The 24468-nt window shown below is 43.3% G+C and overlaps 2 protein-coding genes across 17 annotated transcripts in view; one reads left to right on the forward strand and one right to left on the reverse strand.

Moving 5' to 3' along the window:
* Positions 1-24468, forward strand: part of NTNG1 (netrin G1) — a 212801-nt gene that overhangs the window by 48492 nt on the left and 139841 nt on the right. The window lies entirely within an intron of this gene.
* LOC308587425 (uncharacterized protein) overlaps positions 1027-24468 on the reverse strand; it is a 56223-nt gene continuing 32781 nt past the window's right edge. The window contains exons 3-5 of one of the 6 annotated variants that reach the window (XR_014008361.1): positions 22205-22412; positions 10407-10514; positions 6302-6391 (exon numbers count right to left, since the gene is read on the reverse strand). Coding sequence is in view for 3 of the 6 variants with exons in the window: in XM_081195079.1 (XP_081051205.1) it covers positions 1974-2062; positions 5281-5396 (205 nt within the window). In the remaining 3 variants the exon portion in view is untranslated. The other 5 variants (XR_014008359.1, XM_081195079.1, XM_081195078.1 and 2 more) reach the window with 5 other exon arrangements.

A 24468-nucleotide genomic window follows, 5' to 3' on the forward strand; every position in this document is an offset into this window, starting at 1 on the left:
TTTACCTTTCTACTCAAAAGTAAGCCTTGTTGTTTTTAATGGAGCTTGCTAGCATTGCAATAGCCTTCTCATGCATTCAGTGTATTAGCTCCATCCTTGCTCCCAAACTGGACGACAAGCCTGTAGTACATGTTGTTGCATGCCACCCCAATCTCTGAGTGGTGCAAGATTCCAGGGGTGCTAGGCACTTTACCTAGGGTCCATGTTTCCTTTTGGAAATGAGGCACAGCAGAAACTGTGAAGTCTTGATTTATGGTTGATTTACACCTATATGTGAATCAACCATTTACAATGCTGGAGAGGCTCCCAGCGTTAACACTCCATGAGAGACTTGTTTCTCCACAGCCATGGATGCAAACAGAAGCCAACCATCATGCTTCAGCCCTCTCTCCAGCTTGCCGTCTTTTCCAACCTGCAACCTTTTCCCTCCCGGTCACATCCCAGCCAATTCTAAAAACTCTGGCATTGTCTTCTAACTAACTTGGAGCTGGAGGAGGGGCCCCACCAACTTGCCATCTGACACAGAGCCTTTGTCTTCTTAATGGGCCATTGACTTCCCTTTGTTTTCCCAATGGCTCGTCACTCCAGGGGATTACCTCATCAGGAAACCAGCCTGGCTTACAATTTAATCCTTGCTGGATCCAGGGGTTCAGGAGGCTTGATTAAATTCTAGCACTTACTGGATCCAGGAATTTAGGGGAGTCTGGCATGCCACTAATGCATAACACCACAAAGACTCAGCATGTGTTTAAAACCCCAGGGGTGCATGGAACCACATTTCAAAAATATAGTTGATAACGTGCTAACCTTATGGGGAAATGGGAGATGGGGTGGGGGAAGTTCCCATTTTTTAAAATCTCATTTTACTTTCTTTAATACTTTATTGTTTTGGGGGTGGGGCAAGAGGAAAAGGTTTGTGGTAGGCTGTATCAAAATTGTGAAGTAGACTATAAATGCAATTATACAAAGTATTTCAAGGCCGGGGGGGGGGAATGGGAGGGTACATTGAAGGTACTCCTCACCTGGAGCCTAATTTGGTCTTGGGTCAGTCGGAGCAGATGATATTGGGTTATGTGGATCAATAGTCTATCCCAGTATAATGACCTGACCTGCTGTTTGGGGTCAATAGGTGTAAGAGGCATGCAACCAGACAACAGACCATCAAGCTTTAGACAAGGAAGAAAAAAAATATGAGATAAGTGAAGATGGAAACAGCCACAATGGCCAAGGCTTAGAGACACAGCAAGCTGACACATGGAGTCAAATGCATATAGCTCTTGCAAATTCTAGCACAGTGTAGAACAAGCCTGGGGAGTGTACAGTGAGATTTCTGCTGAGGGGAAAACTTCAGGAAGAATCTGTGTTCCCTGTGGAGTGTTTCAGGACACAGCATTGCCTGAAGATGTCCGTATCTAGAAGTGTTCTCAAACATCCCTCCAAATCGTAATCTCATTGTTTGTGGAGATTTTTCAAATTCAGTTAATGGGGAGAAAGATGGGAACCTCACTTGTTTGTGGAGACTTTCTTTAAATTCTCTAGTCTCACAAGAAAAGGAACATACAAAATACTGGAATTGCATACGGATATTTGTCCGCCTTCACTCACTACACCCCAAGATAACAGAAGAGATCAGGATACATACAAACCAAGGAAGCGTTTCCTTAATCATTTGGCAACACAAAATGCTGGCTGTTTTAGTTTTCCATTTGTTGATTTGATTTGCTCTTCACATTGAGGGAGAAATCCTGAAAATGGCAAGAAATGGCAATTTAATGTGTTCTAATTGATGCTTCTGGAAAACTTGCATCATCATAGGAGAAAGCAACACACAGTGATGTTATTTCCGTACCAGTGTGAAAACCCATGCTTGTTTCCTAATGCCAAAATGTGGACATTTCGACAGTTAAGACGAATACTCCGAAAGGATATTTTGTTTTACTATCTTTCTTGTGCATCATTTTCAGAAACTTCCTTTAGGCTTCTAATATCGTTGTTACATACCACTGAATAGCATCAAAGGGCTCTGTGGCACAGCCTTCAAAAACGGTAGACGAGACTAGGCCTTTGGGAATGAAAGAAGAATAGAGCAATGCCATTTTAATCCAGAAAACAAGTGTGTATCAGAATTTTGGGAAACATTGGGTTCCTAGAATAGTAGCTTATTAGCACAGAGCCTAACTGTATGTGCCTGGCCAACCCTTGTTTTTCAACCCAAAGGTATTATGATGCATTTTACAGTGATTCAAAACCTGCCTGGTATAATCCTCTGCGTATGGATGTGGGAGCGTAATCACCTTCTTCTTTTTGCTCAGGAGTGCTAGCTAGCAAACCGCTCGATCTGCAACCTTGTTAAGATGAAGCATTCGGACATAAACAGATTGGGTCTTCCTGAAGTCATTGGAATTAAATTGGTTTAAATCCAAGCACTTAAGCTTAATTGGGGTGAGGCTTTGGGTTGTACATCTGACAGCACATATATTCGTGACAAGTGCCAAATTCGCTCTCTTGCTCTCTCTCCACCTTGCCATCGTTTTCATTGGGGATGAGAACTACGAGCTGCATCGGAATTGCCTTGAAGGGATGCTCTGGCATTGTCCGTGTGATTTTTCTGCTGCCCGGCTTCCCTAATAAATCATTTATATCAGGAGAAGAAGTGCAACAGGGCTAGTGAGAAAAACATGGTTGTTGTTGTTGTTGCTGCTGCTGTTGCTGTTGTTGTTTTGTCTCCATGTCAGAGAGCAAAAAAGCCAATAGTTTCCCCAGCCCAGTTTGTCACTTTAGCTCCAGTTAAATGCTGACCTATCTGAGATTTTTGAACTTTCTGTTGACATCTCTATGAACTTGCTCTCTGTAGCTTTGAGTCAGCTTGCTGGCCTCTGCTTAGATCCTTATGCTTCTTAAATCTTCAGTTCTGTTTCTTTCATCTATTTTGCCCCTTGATAAGACTGTAGAAGTCTTGGAATTGGTTAAGGAAGAAGAGAAAAGCTCATCCACTGCTGTTTTCTTAGCACATTTTTTTTAAAAAGAGAGGAATGGGAAACAGATAGGGTGGTGGAATAACATCGGCCCCATAAGAATAGCTTTAGTACCATAGGCAGAATGGCATGTTCACTCCTACAATTTATAACGTGTTTTTTATAGGGGAACAAGAGCAATCTAATTAGTGCCAAAGTAGAGAAAACATTAGATCTGCATCTTTGTCCTTAAGTGCAGGGCTTTTAAATGCAAGTTGCCATGGTGAAGGTATCAATCTGGACTGGTTCCCTACCACAGGAAAGGAGTAGTGCCAACTTTTGGTTGCCTACTATGGTTCCAAATCACAGGACTCTATGCTGGCAGTTTCTACAAGGAAAATAACTCCCACAGGATTCAACTGGTCCCACCCCCCCATGGAAATTGCAGGCCCTGGGTCAGGGGACCTGTCCAGATTGGGACTGAAGCAGGAAGCAAAAGCTGAAAACCCTCTAAACACCAGACCACCACCACCACTGCTTGGGTCTTGCTCCATGTTGGGGACCCTGCACTGGCAATTTGTGTTATAAAACAACAACCTGCACTTAAGGACACATACATGGAACTTAAGTGCTACCTAGCTTGTGCCTTGGGATGCGGGTGGCGCTGTGGGTTAAACCACAGAGCCTAGGACTTGCCAATCAGAAGGTCGGCAGTTCGAATCCCCGCGACGGGGTGAGCTCCCGTTGCTCAGTCCCTGCTCCTGCCAACCTAGCAGTTCAAAAGCACGTCAAAGTGCAAGTAGATAAATAAGTACCGCTCTGGTGGTAAGGTAAACGGCGTTTCCGTGCGCTGCTCTGGTTCGTCAGAAGCAGCTTAGTCATGCTAGCCACATGACCCAGAAGCTGTACGCCGGCTCCCTCGGCCAATTAAGCGAGATGAGCACTGCAACTCCAGAGTCAGTCACGACTGGACCTAATGGTCTGGGGTCCCTTTACCTTTAGCTTGTGCCTTAGCTTCTTCCATTCCCCGCTTTCCTAGCCAGCCAGTCCCCCTGCCTTCCCTTTCATTTCTTCAAAAAAATACCTGCTGGTGGCTTGGTAACAGAAGAAGCTCCCATCAACAGCTGGTGTAGAGATGGACATTGTTTTCTGAAATGCTAACCTGGCAGCTGGGCTCTGGTGCCCAGCAAACTGCTGCAACAGGTATTTGAGGGCATAATGGAGATGCTGTTTAAAAGGGAAGTGGGTGACTTTAATGAGGGCTGTTGTTTTGGGCTAATGCCAAGCTCATTAAAAACCAGATCTGATATTTGCAGGCAGGAAGCGGTGGTTGCACTGGGCTCTTGAATATAAAAAAACCCCACAGAATTTGTTTAAAACATATTTCTTATGAAAAACTCTCTTTTTTCCATCAAAAGTCTCAAGATTTGTCAGCTTTTTGCCAGGATCCCTAGGGGACTGCCTATCCACTTTGAAATACCATCCGCTTCCACTGGGACTAAGGCGAGGGACTTTGAGATTTGCACCTTCAAATGTTGAAATGTGGATCCGAAAGAAACAAGGGCTCTATGATGAATTCCACTTTTGAAGCCTGCCTACACAAGAAACCAGAAGGTTTAAATTCTGTGGTCCAAAGGCAGACAAATCACTGATTTAATCTCTCTATGGTGGGAGTGGGCACATAAAGTGGTCTTTCCCCATATTCTGGAGAACCATTCTTTATGTTTCCCCATGTTCTTCACTTGTGGTTAAACCAAGGTGCTTGAATTTTGCACTAGGTGAATATTAAGCCTCTTGGTTCCGTATGTGGCCCTGTGCCTTTAATTAAAGAAAAGGAAAAAGACAAGCGTATCAGTTGATGCTGAACCTGAGGCCACAGTAATAGCTTTTCCGTACTATTTGTCTCATTTAATATTCACAGGCCACAAGGCTCTGTCTGTCATTTGTGGTTAGGAGTCTACATTTCCCCCCCTTTTAGTTGGAGAGAGCACTTGTCCTTTTTGTTCTACTTTGACACCGACACCGTGTTTCACTTTACTCTGAACACAAAAGCGTGAACACCCTGTGCTGTTTGTACATTGGTGTCACCTCCTCCACCTGAAATTAGCATTCCCCAGTGCCAGCCAGCATATTTATATGGAGCATAACGTCCTAACTTTGACAAGTTAGGAAACAAAAACCAGTGTACAATGAGCATGCCAATTGAGGCTGATTATATTAATTGCTATTCAGGTCAGCGCTCAGATTAATTATTATGTTTGTGTAGCGTGTTTGTTAAGTGGTTGCCTGATTGCTGTTCAGAAGATGGATTACTTGTTACATTTACCTTGTGGCTTCTGCGGGGGAAACCGGTGCTCGCATTTCATCAGTTCAAAGCACACTGAGGTCAGGGAGGGCAAGTGGGAATTGCGTGTTGATCTCTTGGTAGAAGCTTGTGCAGACCTGAAATGGCATCAAATGCTTTGTTGAGTTATATGCACCCTTTTGATCTTCCTTAGGGACATCCTGAAAGCATGTCACTAAGTTTCAGGGATTTTCAAATCCTATATACATACACATACAGTTTTTAAAAATTAGATTCCTCTTTCGTCATTACTAGAGCTGAGCTGAAAATTCTCCGAAGAAATCTTTCTGAGAAGGTTACTGGGATTTTTCCTATTTTCTATCTCTACACACACACACACACACACACACACACACATGGTAAAAAAGGGCCATTCTCCTTCCTTTACCTTTGTGTGGTAGCAGCCACTTCCTCCTGGAATGCCCCAGAATGATGGTATCCATGGCATCATGGGATATGCAAAATGGTACCTAGACTGCCAACGCAGCTAACACTGTTCACTTGCAGTAGCACCAAAAACAGAAGTGGGGAAGCTGTGCTCCTGCCACTGCTGTTGGCAAAATTCATCCTGATTTTCTCATTTCCTTGGGATAATTCAATGAAAATTTCCTTGCAATTTCTCTGCCAACAAATAGGGCAGGGGAGTTTTGATGTACCAGGTCATGGGGGGGAAAGAAAGTGCACCCTCTTTGAATTCTGTAGTTTTACAAATGAAGGCATAATAACAACCATCTGTTCCTTAACAGGTCTTAAAAGTAGGTAAATACAACCTCAGATGAACAACAACACATGACATATTACGCTGTGTCATGCAGAACATGCGTATAAAAATAAAATTCCTAGTTACCTCTGTGGGTCTGCATGACCTTGTACCTTGTTACACCAGTAAATCCTCTTCATTTATACAAATTCCAGTACAAAACTGAATTATTTCCTTAGGTTAAGAAAAAAATAAAGGAATGCATATCCCCCCCCCCTCATTCTAGTTTAAGTAGTGCCTTGAAGAATTTCCAGTAGTTGCTTTGTATCCTCTGCTCTTTGTACTTTGATCCAAGCTATTTAGTTTCACATTTCCATAAAGGCAGTTGTCACCCTGGAGAAAGATAGCATCATATAATTTAGTAAAGGGCATACGGGGGGGGGGGGTTACAAAATACTTAGGGATTTAGGGACAAGAGGCTCTGTGATTAGAGCAAAGTGTGGAAGAGAACTTGGTTTTATTATCATTGAACATAAATGAAATATGCTTGGTGACTGGTAAAAAAGAGTTGTCAGTGAGCATATAAAAATAATGCAAATAGTTATTGTGGTAGTTATGAAGATATTCAGACAGTTGTTTCAAATATCGAAAGTGTTTGGCTATAAATATACATTTACTAAACATGTGTCAGAGTGTTAAATGGCACCTGGTTTTGGGAGGCAATACCATAATCAGAGGAATTATATTGGGACTTAGTCCAATGTTGATTTAGTTTAATTGGCTTGAGAGGCTATTCCAAACTAAGTGAAATCTTTAATAGTAGCAGAAAATAGTGTGGTATCCCAAGTGGAAACATCCACAAGTTCCATCTATAAGGAAATGACTGATGAAGTTTTTAGAGTTGGCAGAAATGGATAAATTAACTGATTTGATTAATAGGCAGAAAGGTACAGATGGGTAGCCGTGTTGGTCTGCCATAGTCAAAATAAAAAAAATCCTTCCTGTAGCACCTTAAAGACCAACTAAGTTAGTTCTTGGTATAAGCTTTCGTGTGCATGCACACTTCTTCAGATACACACAGAAAGGCAGAAAGGTAGTTCTCAGAATTTAATGTGTTCCTGAGAGATGGGCATGCTATTTACTGTGTCACAAATGAGAAAGTGTCCTCGGGGGCTAGAGCCCCAGTCCAGGGAGGTATAAACCTGCTGTCCAAAGCACTCAAGAAGGAAAGCAGGGGGTGGTGATGTAACACAGCTCAAAACAGCTGGCGTCAAGCACAGGGAATCAGTTCAATTGGTCACTAGTGGAAGGTTGTACAATTCTTCAGTAAAATACAATAAAATCTCAAGCTTTGAATTCTGGTGATTTTCTAGAGGAAGGAAGTTTCATATTTGTGCAGCAATTTTTAATCCCCCCCCCCAACTCTCAGTTCATAGAAAAAATTACTCGCAAAAGAGAGGGGATAGACAATATCATCCCATAGCAGTGCAATGCCTTATGCTCCAAATACCCTCTGCATCCCACCCCCTTGTCCCTTTTAACTCTGTTTCTGGTGGTGTGGTGCTGGTATGAGGAATAGTTGCAGTATGGACTTCTTGTATTACCACAGCAGCATGGGAAGGAGGCTCAGGGGGATGGGGCGCTTGTGACTCTCCAGATGTTTTTGCCCATGCTAAGTGGGGCTTGATGAGAATCCAAAAGCATCTGAAGGACCACAGGGTTCCCCATCAGTGTGACATCTCCCACTTCACTGGTGTAACATGAGAAGAGTGTCACAGAATAGGGAGGAGAAGAGAGGAAAGGCTAGCAAAGAATGAATGGAAAAAAATGCAGCTTAACACTAGGGCTCTCAGATGTTGTTGTTTGCACAATGGGTGGGCATGTAGCCTAGTGATGCCACGCCATCGATGTGCAAAGCAGCTACCCTCCTTATACACTTCACAGATCCCACAGCACACATACTTTTAATGTAGGTGGAGGTCTGCTTTAGTTAAGCTTTGTTTTAGTCAGGGTTTAAAAAGGGAAGCTTTTGTAGGGGGATTTTTGCAAGAAATGTCTGCTGTTCAAATGGATCATACTCCAGAAATGCAATATGTTTTTAATATCACACGCCTGGGTGGCAGTGAGGAGTAAGTTAAAGCTAATGAGATTCTTCTCATTGTCTTCCTGGAATTCCTCCTTTTGCATCTGGGGGTTATACACACAAGGGAAGACACGAGCCTTCATCCTATCCCATCCCTTGGAGAAAAGATTCATAAGTAGGCTGAAATCCTATGTGCCTGTGTGGTGGTTTTTTGATATTTTTTTTAAAAAAGAAATAAATATATAAAATGGATTAGAGATGGGCATGCTATTTACTGTGTCACAAATGAGAAAGTGCTTTTCCATACATCACGCAGAAATGTTGCACAGGCAGTAAAACTTAGTTTAGTTACAAAGTTGTGAAAGTCCCTAAATTATTAATATAGGAACACAGGGATGGCTGGTGAGAGCCATGTGGCTGAGTTGAGGCAACCAACTCAAACCTCTTCACAGGCTGGGTTTCTCAGGTGGACAATAGGCTGGATTACAGTGGTACCTCGCAAGACGAATGCCTCGCAAGACGAAAAACTCACAAGACGAAAGAGTTTTTCGTTTTTTGAGTTGCTTCGCAAGACAAATTTCCCTATGGGCTTGCTTCGCAAGACGAAAACGTCTTGCAAGTTTGTTTCCTTTTTCTTAAAACCGTTAATACCCAGGGTGCCTTGCTTGAAGAGGTGCTTCGCAAGACGAAAAATTCGCAAGATGAAAAAACTCGCAGAACGAATTAATTTCGTCTTGCGAGGCACCACTGTACTTATTTCCTCCCAAGATAAGGGAAATGACATCGCTAAGCCTGGCAGGGCAGCATACTCTATGACAGGGGTAGGCAACGTAAGGCCCATGGGCCACAAGCGGCCCACGGGGGTCATTTAACTGGCCCACAAGCCACCCCTGAACCAAGCCACCTGCTCGGTGAGTCCCCGTGTGCTGCACTAAACTGGCTCTATCCATCATATTCAGTTGAAAGGCCTTAGCAAACATCCAGCAATGCAGCAACCCAGCCTTAACCCATTGATCCAACAACTCTTCCCAGAAGATTTTTGTTTAACACCCACTGTGTTTAGTGTGTTTGACCCTGTTACATTATACCACACATTTTTCATTGTCTTGCAAGCATCCATCATTATTATTATTTTTATTATTATTATTATTATTATTATTATTATTATTATTATTATTATTATTATTATTATTATTATTGCAATATTAAAACTTTATTTTTCAAAACTAGAAATAGAAATTTTACTCGGATCTGACAAATCTCGCCAGCACGGAAGCACTCCTGGGAGGTAATCATGACAATGGACATGCTTCAACTGCTTGAAACAGATTACTCATTTTCACCAAAAAGATGCAAGTCCCTGCATAGAGCAAATCAATTCCTTGCAGTGACAGCCTATTTGTTCTGAAAGCAGAAAGACGGTCCCCTCAGACTCTGAACCAGCTGGCGTTAAACCCTTGTGCCTTTTCTCTGGGTTGCACACATTACATAATGCACAGGCCTAGTTTTTTTCTACTCTGTCTCACTCTTTCAGAGCACGGACCTGAGAGGTAGTTTGAGTTTTTTCATGCTGGAGAAACATTATGGGCATGACTGTTATTGTCGGTTGGCTGGTTCTTGCTTAACTGGAAAGACATAAATCTTCTTTAGAACGCTAGCTGTTGTACACACTCCCTTTCTCTCTCTCCCCTTCAGCCCGCCCATGCTATTAGCTTTGGACATACTGAAATGATCTTGGTCTAGCATCAAAGACCTCAAGAAGTAATGGTGACAGGGGATCTAAACTCATTAAAATCTATATGGGAGTTGGATCTACACTCTTAAATTGGTAACGCAAACTCAAGGAACCTTTTAAATCAGTGTCAGCTAAACTGAGAGAAAATAGTTTCAAAACAATTCACACAATTCACAACCAATAAATGCCACAGGTTAATAATATCTCCTTCCAGTCCTTTATGTTGGAGTGCATTACAAACAATTCGTTTCATATTTCCATATATGATGGGGATGCAAACCTGTACAATTAATTTTAGAAAACTGTCTTTGAAGAAGTTCCTCCTATTACAGGACAGGTGATTCAACCTGGTCTGAGGCTAGCTTTCCTAAATCTGGTTATAAGATGACAACAACAACAACAAATTAATTTGGTTTGTATTCTGCCCAATACCTGCAGGTTTCAGAGTGGTTCACAACATAAAATCACAAGATAAAAACACAAGCGACATAATAAAAATAAGAACAAGAACAACCCAATAATCCCCCTTTTCCACAACACATTTTAAAAGGACATTGGGTGAAGGCCTGGTTAAAGAGGAATGTCTTTACCTGGCATCGAAAGGTGTATAATGAAGGTGCCAGCCAAACTTCCCTGGGGAGAGCATTCCACAAATGGGGAGCCACTGCAGGAAAGGCCTCTTCTCATGTTGCCACCTTCTGGACCTCTCGTGGAGGAAGCACACAAAGAAGGGCTCAGAAGGCAATCTCAGGGTCCATGTAGATTCATATGGAGACAGGCGGTCCATGAGGTATTGCGATCCTGAGCCAAATTCACTATTTAAGGACTTACTAATCTTTTTCACGTCTGCAGCAAGAAATACAATAACACAGTGTAGGAAAACAGCTAATAACTTAACTCTAGAGGCATGGTGAGATAGAGTAGCCCTAATGGAAAACCAAATAGGCACCTTAGAGTGCTCAGGAACACAAAGACCAAAGATGATTTTGAAACTGGATGGCACATGTTTATTCAGTACACAGGAAAGGACAAAGTTGTCAACTCACCACAAGCTTCCCATGGCTCACCCTACGACGATCTGTTAAGACGGGGAGTAGAAAACACCCAACTGATGCAATCAAGTCTAAACAATTTGCAAACTTAATATTTGGCTGTATTTTTTACATGTCTATGCATGGCATGTTTCTTTTGTGGGGGTGAAAGTATATGGGGATTGTTTGTCAAAAGTATTTTTAGAAACTGAAAATATAAAGTTAAGAAACCAGGGGGAGAGAAGTAATGTGTAGTCAGCCTCCCTAAGGAAACCTGTGATTTTCTGCCTCCTCAGTGTCCAGCTGTTCTATAACGTGTAAGGCTTTGTGCCTTCATATGCTGCAAAGTGTATGATTTTGGCCCATCAAGTTAGTGTTCAAAACTGCTCAAAGGCTGTGAGGGAAAACTGAACTCTTTTGTGGGGAGCCTGTACTCTTCCTCACCAGATATTGTGCCTCTATGGCATTGGATCTACACTGTGGCAGGAAGCTATGGGCCACAGAAACTTAACAGGAAGGCTGGCTGCAGTCTTCCCTTCTAAGCCTTTTCTCTTCAGTGATTCAGTGGGATTTTTGAAAAAGAATTTGGTCCATGCAGGTCAGCAGCTGTGTGTGCACTTGGTTGGATTGTTCCTGCTGTGTCAAGGACATGATTTGCTAGACCTTTGCTAGTCTTTACACATATTTGGCCTTATAGGTTTTGATAAGTAGAGGCGTAGGGCTTAGTACAAAGCGTACAGGTGAATGCTAAAGGAAGACAAATGTCAAGCAGAATTGTCACCAAGTCTTTAAAATTTAATCAGCTTCTTTGAGTTCTTCACACCCTCCTTTTTTGTGCTCCATGCCATTATCAGCTCTCTATTTTAGTCTTTAGTGAGGCTGCCCACAATTATCACTATTATGTGTCAGAGACAGTTCTGTTCTCCCCACCCAGACAACTGGCTATGCCCTGAAAGCACCTTTACTTTGGGTCACAGGTGGGCAACTTGCAGTCCAGAAGCCTTGCATGGGATGCCTGACATCTCTTGGTGCTGCTCCATTCTTCTAACCTTAGCAGAGTTCTTACCTTTGTTTCCCCACACATTAGAAGTAAAGTCTGAGATTCAAGCACATAGCTTCTGCAAAGTTCTGCATGACTCGGTGACCTGTGTAAGTATATGTGCACCAGTGGCCAAATACCACACTGCTATGCCACTTCTGAATGCAGGCAAAGCAGCATGTGAATTATAAAACCTTGAAACAAGTTTCTGTTTCATATGGAGCCCTGCATTCACACCAGGGACAAAATTTCAGTTTTCCAGGCCATCCCCTTGAAAGCTAGGTCCAAGGTCTAGAAAGCATTTATTGGGCTGGCTAAGAGGATATGCATCTTTCCCCTCCATTTTCTAATCCCATGCTGAAGTAGTAAAACGAGTGGGATTGCATCCTATATTTCAAAATTTGCCATCCCTAATTCTAACATATCCCCAAACCAGATAAAATATTTGCACGTGTCCATACATGTATTTCTGAATTACAGATGCTATTCTGCCTAAGTGTCCCTTCTTTTTAAACATTTCATCAGCAAATTGTGCTCATAGCCATAATCTGCTGCAAGCCTTTCTGGCAGTTGAGGATCCCAAACCATAGTTTTCCATCTTTGGAGAAAACATCAAAATCCTGCTTGCGGCAAAACTGTGAATGGAAGTTTCTCATCTTCACCACTCCCTAGAAGTGGGAAAGGGAAAAGGAATCATACATCCTTGAGGCAGCTAATATTTCAAACAGTCAACCATCTGAATCCAGCCGCTGCCTTGCCACACAAGAATGCTGTGTCTGGATTTATCAAAATGCTCCATAGTATAGTTTCATTGCTTGACTTGCTGGCCATAAGCAGCCCTGTCTGTATTGTAGTTTGATGGCACGTGACAAAGAGTAGGTGGAGCAGCAAACATAATTGAAGAAATTGGGGACATCATGCAAGATGGTGCCAACAAAAGCCCAATGACACCTAAAATAAATTGCCTGCATTTTAAAAATAGAAGCAATGTGTCTGGGGCATCTCTGAACAGTCTCGCCAACAGAGGGAGTTCCTTTATCACCTACTGCTGTGTAGACAAAAAAAAAAGTGTGGGGGTGAAAGGATTATTAGTGAACCTTGTCATTCTGAAGTCCAGCTACTGGAACAGTTCCTAGGAGGTGTTGGCAGAAAACACATACAACAGCTCCTTCTTGTTTGCTGTTATCAAAACTGGGCAGGAAATTTGCGGAGAGAAAGAAATATTTATGCATCATGCCAACAGCCTTGCTTTTCCCAGAGTACTTTCACATAAATTCAGAATGAAGCAGATTTCACGCACTTGATTCCAGCAATGGTGAATTCATTTTCAAAATGGCCAAGTACTAGCCTTCACCAAACTGGGAGCCTCCTGTTGTTGAGGACTACATCTCCCATCATCCATGATCATTGGGCCATGGTGGCTAAGGCTATTGGGAATTGCAGTCCCAAACATCTGGAGGCCACTATGTTGGAGAAGGCTGGCAGATATTTATACAGGGCAATCCTGCGTGTGTCTGACTCCATGGTAAGTATTATAGTCACAGACTATGGTTTTTTTTAGCTCACTGATCACATTATTCTTTCGAAGGCTCAACCCCTTCATCATATCTGTTACTTCTGCTGCTGCAGATCACTGCCTTGTGATGGAAGTGGTAATGGAACATGACATATTGTAACTCTTTACTTTCCCTGGACGGGCCAGAAGAAGGATGGGCACCTGGGGCTAGGCACGTCAACTGCTTTTGCAGTGGATCAAAGCGTATTAGAATGCAGTCCGTCACTTTGCTTCAACTTCACCTTTACAAATCGTCTGTGCACCTCAGCTCCATGTGTCAGGAAGCAAATCACATAGCCTCAACTCAGCCAGTCTCATTGGGGTCACCTGTCATGTATCAACATTAGGCAGATCCTACGGCGATCTGTTGGGAGCTCCAACGTGTCACTTCGTTCTAGGAATAGCATTATAAATATTTGTGTCCACTGTAAACCAATGTTTAACATGGCACTGGACGGCCAAGGAACAGCAGCAGCAACACTATAAAAACGGCCTTGCTATTAGGCCACTTTGTTCCGCATTCTGTTTCCAAGAGCAACCAGCTGTGGAAGCTCACAGGCTTTATCCTCAGCATCTACTGCTTATAAAAAAAAATCAGGTGATGTGACAAACCTGTGTCTGGATGGTCCTCAGACTGGAGGTAGGACTCAGATTATGGAATGATCTGCGGTGCAAAACATTCCTACACGAAGAAATCTATTGTAGAACAGGGAGAAGGCATAGCTTGAACTTTTTTCCCTGACCCTCCAGCATTCTGACAACTCATCTTCTGTTTGTGGGAATGAGATCTTGGAGACACAATGCCTCTGAACCTGTAGCTGTCATGGCTAATAGATTGGTAGACCTGTCCTCCATCAATTTGCCCAATATTTTTTAAAGCCAGTAAGAACATTAGAATGGGAATTGAGATTCAACTTTTTTTAAAGAGTCACTAAAAACATGGATGGGGCGGGGATGTGCATGTAAGCCACTGTGCACCCCAGTGTCTCCAAAGTGTAAGTGGCAGTCCTTGGGGTCTCACATTTCAGCGGTGTCCTATGCGACGGCAAAATTGTGTGCCCCCCTGCCTCTCGACTTCCATTCTACAAGATAGTTGCTGAATCCCCTGTGTGCCCAGTGTGACTAAACCAATGGCATTCTCCTAAAGCCACCTCTGTTTGTGCAGACCTGGAGAGAGTTTCTAAGCACATTCTATTGAATACACTTAAAAATCTTCCCATAATTGTAAGATAGGGAGGTGTCTAAGTATGTTCAGCTGAACCCCTAGAAACCCTCTTCAGATCCTCATATTAGTTGCACGAAGATCTGAAGAGCCCACCACCACCACATAACGGGGGCACAGTGTGGCAGGGCTTGCATATGTGCCCTGCACCCCAGCAAATTTGCATCCATTGCATGTTGAGAATACCTGCATAAGGTTTGAAACATCATCATACATAAGCAGCTTGCCTTATTTTCCTTTTTTGTTTCGTTTTGCATATTTCTCTGTTAAGTTTGACTGTACTCTCCAGACAAGGTTTTCAGTGGTGCAGTTCTTTCAACTGTTGGACCAAAGGTTTTCTTCATGCTTTCGTACATTTTGTGAGCATTTCAGCAAGTTGAATGCTCTGACACAGCTTTAGCTAATAGTCATTGGCACATTGTCTGGTAATCAGCTGGGCATCTGCAGGAGCTGGCTTCAGGCACCAGGCCTTTTGGCAGACCAACTCTGTGTTATAAAGATGTCTGCAAATGTGACATGAAGCCTGGCAACATTAACCCCGCCGTGTGGGAAGCTGTTGCAGACAACTGAAGTGCCTGGAGACAGGTTGTGTATTCACTGCAGCGACCAGAGGAGAAATGTCTACTGGGAATAACACAGAGAGAAGAACACCATGGTGCATCTGCACCAGCGAAACTAGGCACCTTCATCTGCCCTGCCTGCACTGAAACATATCTCCCCCATATCGGTCTCTACAGCCACAGCAGGTTCTGTAACTCTCCAATGCTTTGACTTTACCCGCAATGGCACACTCTTCCACTGTCTCTCAAGACAGACGGATGCCCACAAGATATGTGATAGTATTAAATGCTAATCTTGCATAGAGTTCCCTGATTTTATACCCAGTTTGTTGGGGGGGGTGTTTTTGCACATTTTCTGAAACAATAAATAGCATTTGCAGCTTGAGGGCTTAAGTACATGTTCATGTTGTGTAGTGGAAGCAACATCAGAGGGTTGGCTTTTTTAAAGTTTTGTGTGTGGCAATGAGGTCCTCAATGTGTAGGGAGGAATGGCTTACCCTTCCTTGGGAAAAAATGTGTTTCTCCAGTGGCAAATGGGTGCCAAAGGGAGTCCAAGGTCTGTTCTTTTTCTTTAATATCTCTTGTTATTTATAGCATGCATGCCACGGTTATACAGGAAGAAGCTCGGGGTGAGTCACTCCCTCTTTAATCCTCACAACAACCCTTTGAGGTAGATTAGTTTGAGCGACAGCAGCATGCCACTAAGCTTCATAGTGGAATAGGGAATAGAAGCCAATCCAACAGCTATATTCACTGCTACTTTGTTAACAGTAGTTTCGAAGCTTATTAATTCCTGTGTTTCATAACTGTAAAATAAATGGCTGCTATTTTCAGACTTTCGACCTAATTAATTTAAGTCACTTTTGAAGCAAGCAACTGCTGTTCTTTTTCTTTTTTCTCAAGAAAAGTGTAAAAAGGGCCAGTGTGCGTGTGGTGCTTATGTCAAGACAATAAGTGACCGTATGATGATGGGGGGGGGGGGAAATGTGTTAAGGGAAGCAATGTGTGGAGAATTTCATTTTAAAAACTAGTTGTCTACCTTGGTGAGTATCATTTACAGGTGCACCTCTGGCCAAGAAGGAGAGTCCTTAGAGGAGAAAGTATTGATCTGCATTGCCTCTGGTGAACCTAGTAATGTTTTGTATTCTGCGCTCTTACAGTGGGTAGAAGCCAGTTGCCACCATGTTCTTTTACTTGTCAATCGTAATGGGTGAATCATTCTCCTTCCTTATCTTGGGTTGCATCTGACTTACTTATGTATGTGGGAATTTTTCATAATTTAAAAGTCAGGAAAGTGGATTATTTGCATGTGCCTCAATGCACATGCCATAGCTCCCAATGCTGGAGTTTCATTGTTGGAGTGAATGGAAAGGGGAGTAGTTCCACGCTAACAAGTTGAGCCCCTGGGTAAGAGCCGGGGTCTCAAATCTGAGCCCCTGCAGGGACTCTTCATGGGCAGCTTCAGAAAGAGAGAACACAAATTTAAGAACCACTTTTGGACTTCTGGATTGGGGAAAAAGATGGGTGCGTGGTGCCTGAGAAGAATTATGCCTGGCAGAATGATAAGCAGCGATAGAATAGGATATAGGTAGATATTATCCTGTAGTGCATGTTCTGATTAATTTGAAGGATTATTATATGTACAATTGGCAGGTGGCGAATTGGATTTTTTTTTCTTTTTTGCTTAACTTTGTTTTTATTTTTGACTTCTAGAAGTCCTCTATCTTGGGTTGATGAGGACATGCACAGGTAGTAGGTGGATGGTGAGGGGCTCTGTATGGGAGACAGGATAGAAAGGGCACCCCTCCCCCTCCCTGCCTTCTCCCCCCCCCAACCCCTGGATGAGGGACTAGAGGTGGCGGTGGCGCTGAGAGGACGGGAAGGCCCTGGTGACGGCAGGGTCAGCTTAAGCAAGGAGGGGCAAGTGCCAACCAGCTGGCTGTAGCCTAGCAAGAGGAGGAGAAGGAGAAGAAGCAGCGCCGTCGCTTCCACTGCAGCCACCCCAGACTCACCTCCCTGGGCACCGCCGGGGAGAATGACGAGCTCCAGTCCGAGCTGCCACTGTGGAGACGGCCGACATGTCAGTCCGTCCATCCCTCGGTTGGGGCAACACAAAATGTTAGGGGTCCGCATACCCCTGCGTCCCCCCAGAAAGAAAGCACTGAGAAAGGGCCCCCCTGGGTGGGAGGCTGGGGGGGGAATAGAAGTTCCTAGGTGAGACTTGGGAAGGTCAACTTTTTTGTATATGCATAAAGGATATGATACAATTTTGATAGAAGGTTTCTATATCTATTCCCCCCCCCCTTCTATCTCTTGCCTTTTTTGTGTTTTTTTCCCTCTCTCTTATTTTGGCTTTTCTGTATCTTTTTCGTTTTTGGATGAGAATGGCTTTTATTGTCTCTTATGTTGAAAACTTTGAATAAAAATACTTAACAGGGAGAAAGAGTGAGAAGCACCTGAGTGCATAACATTGTTTTCCGTTCCATGGCCAGCAGGAATACCTGCCTCTTTTGATGGGAGTCACTAGCCAGTAGCTGCCAGGTGCCCATCCTGGGGTGTATATCTTCATCGCGTTCACTGTACACACACAGCAAGAACATTCATTCAGAGCAGGTGTGGAGAACTTAAGGCAGCCTGAGGGCCAAATGCAGCCTCTCTTTTTGGTTCTTATGAGATTCCCAGACTAGGCTCTCTCCCAAGCTATACCCTGCTCCACACTCGTGCTTTTGCCAGCTGGAATATGTCCTTTAACTGTGATAAAGTCTCTTGTTTGCCATGGAGGAAAGAGAGAGAGAGAGAGAGAGAGAGAGAGAGAGAGAGAGAGAGAAAGTGTAAGAGACAGAATGAAGAAACACCTGATTTTTGCCTAGCCCTAATTTAGAAGAATACTCAGGAACACACAACCCTTGCATTCAGTTTAGAGCCCTCACTCCTATATAAACTTGCAGAGATTGTAAAACCATATAATCTTGCTGTTCTTAATTAGAAATGTATGTAAAAGATACGTATATTTATAGGGTTGAGAGCTGTCAGGATTAACTTAGAAATCTTCCAGTGCTGGGCATTTCTAAAAGGTTCGGGCTAGGAGGCTTGAGATCAATATTGTGATAATCTCAGCTTTGATTTTTTTTATATATATAATAACATACTTCTAGCCTTTCTATCTGTCGAGCAAAGGCCAACTAGTGTGTCAATAGCACCTGGAAATGAAACATCAGTTAAAATGGTGTTATATCTCTTTTAAGAGTCCGTTATGGTCGGTTGGGAGCGGTGAGTTCAAAGAAGCTTGTAATAAGAATATAAGCAGAGCAGTTCAAACGCTGCTTAAACCAACAGAGTTTCTGTAGGGCCAAGGGTTTTTCCTCTTCTTTTGTTCAAAATGATTTCAACTTCTCTCTCTTTGTAGATTGAATCTGTAACTTTTCTTTTTAGAAACAATCTGTTCTGTAACCCTACACACACATACAAATCCTGAACCATCCATCACATGTGCTAAGGAACCATTCATTTACCTTACGGCACAAACAGCATTTCTATTCCTGTTTCCAGAGAAATCCCACACAGCATTCCACACTTCATTGTGATTCATCAAAAGAATATTTATTTTGGCCTCAAGACAAACCAAATGAAGGCAAAGTCATTAAATACCCCCAAATGATCACAAAAAACCTCATGTGTAGCTGTTACGATATCCAGGGCCACATATCACTTGGTGTTGGGGTAAGTATGGATGTTCCTAGCACAACACACTATGTATTGATTCAAATCCCCATTCAAACACTTCATTGTTAGAGATGAGGTCCAAGGATTTGTATCTGCATAAATGCCTCTTAATTCTTCCACCACTGGCTTAAGCCCACCAGACTGTTCTTCTGAGTGGTAGTGAGTTATGTGTAAAGACCAAAAATTATGAGAGGAGGTTAACCTCTCTCAGGCGGTACTCAAACAGGCTTTCCCCTCAACATATTGTCTTGAAGACTCTAGCTTTAAGTTTTATAGTGTTCTGTCTGTCTGAAAGTCCAGTAGAGTTTCACTAGCTTATATGCAGATGAGGCAATGTCTGTGCTCCTCTCCAGCACCTGAGACTCTCAAAAAGTGGGCTCGCTGGGCCTCCTCAACTCACAGTCCAGAACCATAGATTACTGAGCAGTCTCTCAGCATGGTAGGGACTAGAGCTGTGGCAATATAATTCATGTAGATTAGGGTTTGGGGAAAGGACCCAGATGGCACACCGGATCTTAAGGGTCCCCATCCCCTGCAAGCTACTTCTACAGGCGGACGAGGGCAGTGTGACAGAAAAAGGCACCAAATTCAGACAGCACCAAGTCATGGAGGCTCAAAGCCTCCACGACTGATATAATGTCAAGTGCAGGAAAAGGTGGGCATGGTTTGCCCAAAACGGCCCTGTGAGTTTATTATGCCTGCAGACTAGAGGTTTGCCATCACTGATGTATATTTCTGCCCCACATATCACTGCAACAGTTATAATATGCAGTATCATATAAAACAATAAAAACGTGTGCAGAAAATTACAACCCTACACAAATCTGGAGTAGAGTCCCTAAGGCGGTTGGATGGCTCCATGTGCAGCTCCGGCATCCAAGCTGGTGCCAAATGTATTGCTCTGCTTTCCTTAGGACCACATCAGCGAGGCCAAGAGCGGGGTCTTGTTATCTGGGCAGCCCAGGACCTCCATACACACTGCCCAGGCTTGTGTATCATTGAGGTCAGTTCAGTGCTGGTAATGCCACAGTTTGACTTCACTCCCAGAGGTACCCTCCATTGTGTCTCAAGACAGATGACTGCCAACAACAGATCAAGGAAACCACTACTCCCCACTGAGGCCTTTACCTTTATGCTCTCTTGCTCCCTCCCTCCATCTCTGCCTCTCTCTTCTGCTTTCTTCCTCCTACTTTCCCAGCTACCTGACCAGTTCTCAGGAGCCCCATCCTATAAGGCTTTCATCTCTTTTAGAGGGGGGTTATCAGCCCAGGATTGTACAGGCTCATAGGCACCCCAGGGTTCTCTAAGCCAGGAAATTTGACGATAAACATGATCAAATACAATAAAGCCGAGTGCTGAGTTCTGTGGCAATAAGGCAGTCTTGTTATTTCAACTGAGGAGGGAAGCCACCCTATTTCTGCATAACATCAGCAATTCTAATTGTGGTGCTTGACATTCAGGGCTAATCCACCAGTTCGAAAGCTTATTAACAATGGCAATGAGAACATTGGTAGCAATAGGGGAGGTCAGAAATCGTCTGGGGTAATGCTTGTTAAAAAATCAGAGATAAAATTATGGGTAGAGTCGGAATGAGGGCTTGGCATGAAATCCACAGGTACAGAATCAATAATATGCCAGAGAACAATGAATCTTGCCTACAGATGCAGATAGTCGCAGCAGCAGAGCTCCCTCAGCAGATAAAGAAGCCCTTTATATATTTTTTAAACCCTTCTTTTATTTCTTCCCCGGCTGTGTGGATTCTCTTCCCCATGGAATCAGAAATAGAATTAGCAGCTGAAAATAATAAATGCCAGCCACAAAGTAAGAAGGAAGAAGCAGTTTTAGATTTTGCTCCTAGCTCAAAAACAAAGAGATGGTGGTCAAATTAGCTCTGTTATCGACTATGCTTTAGTTTTCCTCTTTGAGACCAAGGGAAAATAATATTTTGCTACCTTTACAATCTGAGCTAAATACATACAGATGAACAGCTGAGGTGGCAGAAAGCATTAATCTCCATATAGGTACCAGGTCGCTAGAACAAACAATAGCGGAGTGCTGTTATCTTTGTGCCAGTTGTGAGGTTCTCAGAGCCAAATTGTACATTTGGCAGTTATTTACATAATGTTAACCCAGCACCGGCTTCTCTACCCAAAAGCATCCTTGCAAAATAATATGCAAGGGGAAATAGCAGGAGTTTAAGCAGTTCCCTCTCCATAATGGGTGCAACAGCAAGGACGCCTCTCCGTCTCTCCCACTCATTGGTGCCGCCTTGAGCTGAAGATTGGGGGCGTGCCACGCGCCTGTGACGTCTGGAGGAGGCCTTGCCCAGCGCCATGGAGCTTCAATGGCTACTCTGATCCATTAAAACAGGGGTAGTCAATATGGTGTCCACTTTCTGTTATTGGACTCCGAATTAGCCTCACATCAGTCCCAGCCAGTGTGGGCAATGGTAAGGGATGGTAGGAAAGTAAACCAGATTGATGGATAGTCACAGGAATTGGTTTAGTTGCTGAAGTCAGGGATCCTGGTAGCAACGTATGCAATCTTTCAACAGTAATGTCAAACTTTTAACACTGTAATGTGCTATATAGATAATGAACTAATAACTTCATTTCCCATGGCCAAGATAGGGACCCATATGATGGGGAAGGGGAAAAGCTATTTATTTCATATTCTCATCCCTGTGATGTCTTTGTGAGGCTGAGAAAAACGTTCTTTCATTATTTATTCAGCAATTCAGCTTATGAACTAGATGTATTCCACTGAGGATAGCCTGTGGAGGATTTTGGAACAGGTCAGTCTAGGTGGCACTATCATATTATGGCAATAATTATAATTGCTTTCTGGACGACATTTCAACTATTGTTTAAATCCAGGCCATGTGTGTGTGTGTGTGTGTGTGTGTGTGTGTGTGTGTGTGTATTCACATCAGTTTTGACAAAAAAGGAGAGAGAATATTTCACTGTTGCTACAACATTCCAAGCAGCCTTTAAAAAAAATATCTCACTGTATAATCAAGAACCATCCCCAGGAAAATTTAGTAAATTAAGGTTGACATTGGTCTGTCACAAGCAAACATTAATGAACACCATGGAGGATTGCTTGTCTCTCTGTTCATTGTCTTTCTGTAATTTATATCCAATATCCCAGAGATTATGCAGAATATATATGTGTGTATTTGTTGTAGCTGCACAATTGGACAAGCCAAATAGGATTTTATAAATTGGTGGAAGTAAGAAGTGGAAAATAAATGTGTACCGTATGCTTCCTTGGGATGAATATTTGAACCATGATAATATGTGGTTTCTCAAATGGCGTAAGGTTTTCCTCCAGTGCTCCGAGTTGATTGGTCTCGCTGAATACAAATGCTTCCAGATGACTGTATAGTGTTATCGCCAGCTGATATGATGCATTCTGACATGTCATAATCTGCTTCATGACAACACGGATGCCTCACTGAGCAAACCTTAAAACCCAAAAATTATATTTATGTAAAGCGATATAAGGAACCTATCAAACTTTCACTATATCCATGAGTCTTTCTTTCTTTCTTTCTTTCTTTCTTTCTTTCTTTCTTTCTTTCTTTAAAAAGGGAGGAAAATACTTGTTGCAAGAGGGAGAGAGAACCTGTGGCCCTGCAGATGCCATTGGACTCTTAACTCCCATAAGCCCTAGCCAGCATGGCAAGTTGTCAGAGTGATGGGAAATGTGGTATAACCACATCTGGAGGAGCCTGTGGTCCCTGCATTCATCCCCAACCTATACAGACCAGTTTGATTTGAGATGGCCACCATTGTGACTCTAGCACATTATGAAAAATGCAAAATAAAAAATTCCTTCCAGTAGCACCTTAAAGACCAACTATGTTAGTTCTTGGTATGAGCTTTCGTGTGCATGCACACTTCTTCAGATACACTGAAACAGAAGTTGCCAGACCCTTCTATATAGTGAGAAGGTGGGGAGGGGTATTACTCAGAAGGGTGGTGGGAATGGGAGATTGGCAGATAGCTGAGATGAGCCTGTTGACGACTCTTAACGACTGTAATAGGTCTTAGAGGCAAAGGCAAGGGGTGAGAAGGTGAGAAATGGCTTAGTCATGTATAATGAGATAGGAATCCAATGTCTCTGTTCAGACCAGGTCTCACCCCTTGCCTTTTCCTGTAAGACCTATTACAGTTGTTAAGAGTCGTCAACAGGCTCATCTCAGCTATCTGCCAATCTCCCATTCCCACCACCCTTCTGAGTAATACCCCTCCCCACCTTCTCACTATATAGAAGGGTCTGGCAACTTCTGTTTCAGTGTATCTGAAGAAGTGTGCATGCACACGAAAGCTCATACCAAGAACTAACATAGTTGGTCCTTAAGGTGCTACTGGAAGGAATTTTTTATTTTGACTATGGCAGACCAACACGGCTACCTATCTGTATATGAAAAATGCAGTATTTAAATAGCTAAAATAAGTTTCTGTTGAATCGACCTCCCTTGAAGCCAGGTTAGTTAACAAACCAATAACAATGGATGCAAACAACGTGTCAAAATGTGCTTGCCCTTGGTGGAGGTCAGCTGTTCATCTCTGGCTGAGCAGCTGTCTTCTTGGTGCACGTAATGCAATCAGGAAGCACAACCAGATCAGATCACACCCAGAAAAGCACACCGCATTTCTGCTCACACTGTGTCCTCCAAGTTTAGGTAGCTTTGCACATCTCAGAGAGTGCACTGTAAGTCACATGCATTCAGTAAGAGCTCCAGAAAAGTAGGCTGTTAGCATTGCTTTTGCGCCACATCCATTAAAAATATTGGGACTGCTCCACCCTCTGCTGTGTATAACTGTGAACATCACTGTTCTTTGCAAGACTTGCAATGCAATGCATTTTGCTGTTCATACTTGGTACCCTGGATTCACATATAGAAGAAGAGAGCTGAAAAGGTCCCATGGAGCTTCTGTTGCCAAATTGCCCTGGCGATCCCAGAGGAAAAGATCTAGGAGGAATACTATGGACTGTAGCAGCGGCAGAGGGCTGAAAAGAATCCATGGCCTTGCTTGCTAAGGAGGAACCTGGAAGCTGGGATCTGTAACCAACAAAGGAGGAAAAGGTGGCAGGGAGAGAGAGAGAGAGAGAGAGAGATGCAGATAACATAAAGAGAGAAAAAAAGGAGTGTCCCTGCCCATTTTTAGTTGTAGCTTCACTCACCATCAGCTCTGGCTCCATGCATGCTGGTTCCAATCCCTAATTCACTGTCCCTGTGTTTTGACAGCCCTGCACTGAAAAAGAAAGGTCTGCACTGCTTGTCTGGACCTACCGCTGACAGCAGCAGCTCTGCAGGGTTGTACAAGTCTCAGAATTATCTAGAGCAGTGTTTCCCAACCACTGTTCCGCGGCACACTAGTGTGCCGCGAGATGTTGCCTGGTGTGCCGCGAGATGTTGCCCGGAGGGAGGTGGGCGAGTCGGGCGGCGAGAGGCGGGGCGGCGGCGGCGAGGAGAGGCTGCCCAGCACGGGGCTCTCGCCGTCTGCCTGCCT

Source organism: Podarcis bocagei (genome assembly GCF_964188305.1).
Source record: "Podarcis bocagei genome assembly, chromosome: 5".
Taxonomy (NCBI): Eukaryota; Metazoa; Chordata; class Lepidosauria; order Squamata; family Lacertidae; genus Podarcis; species Podarcis bocagei.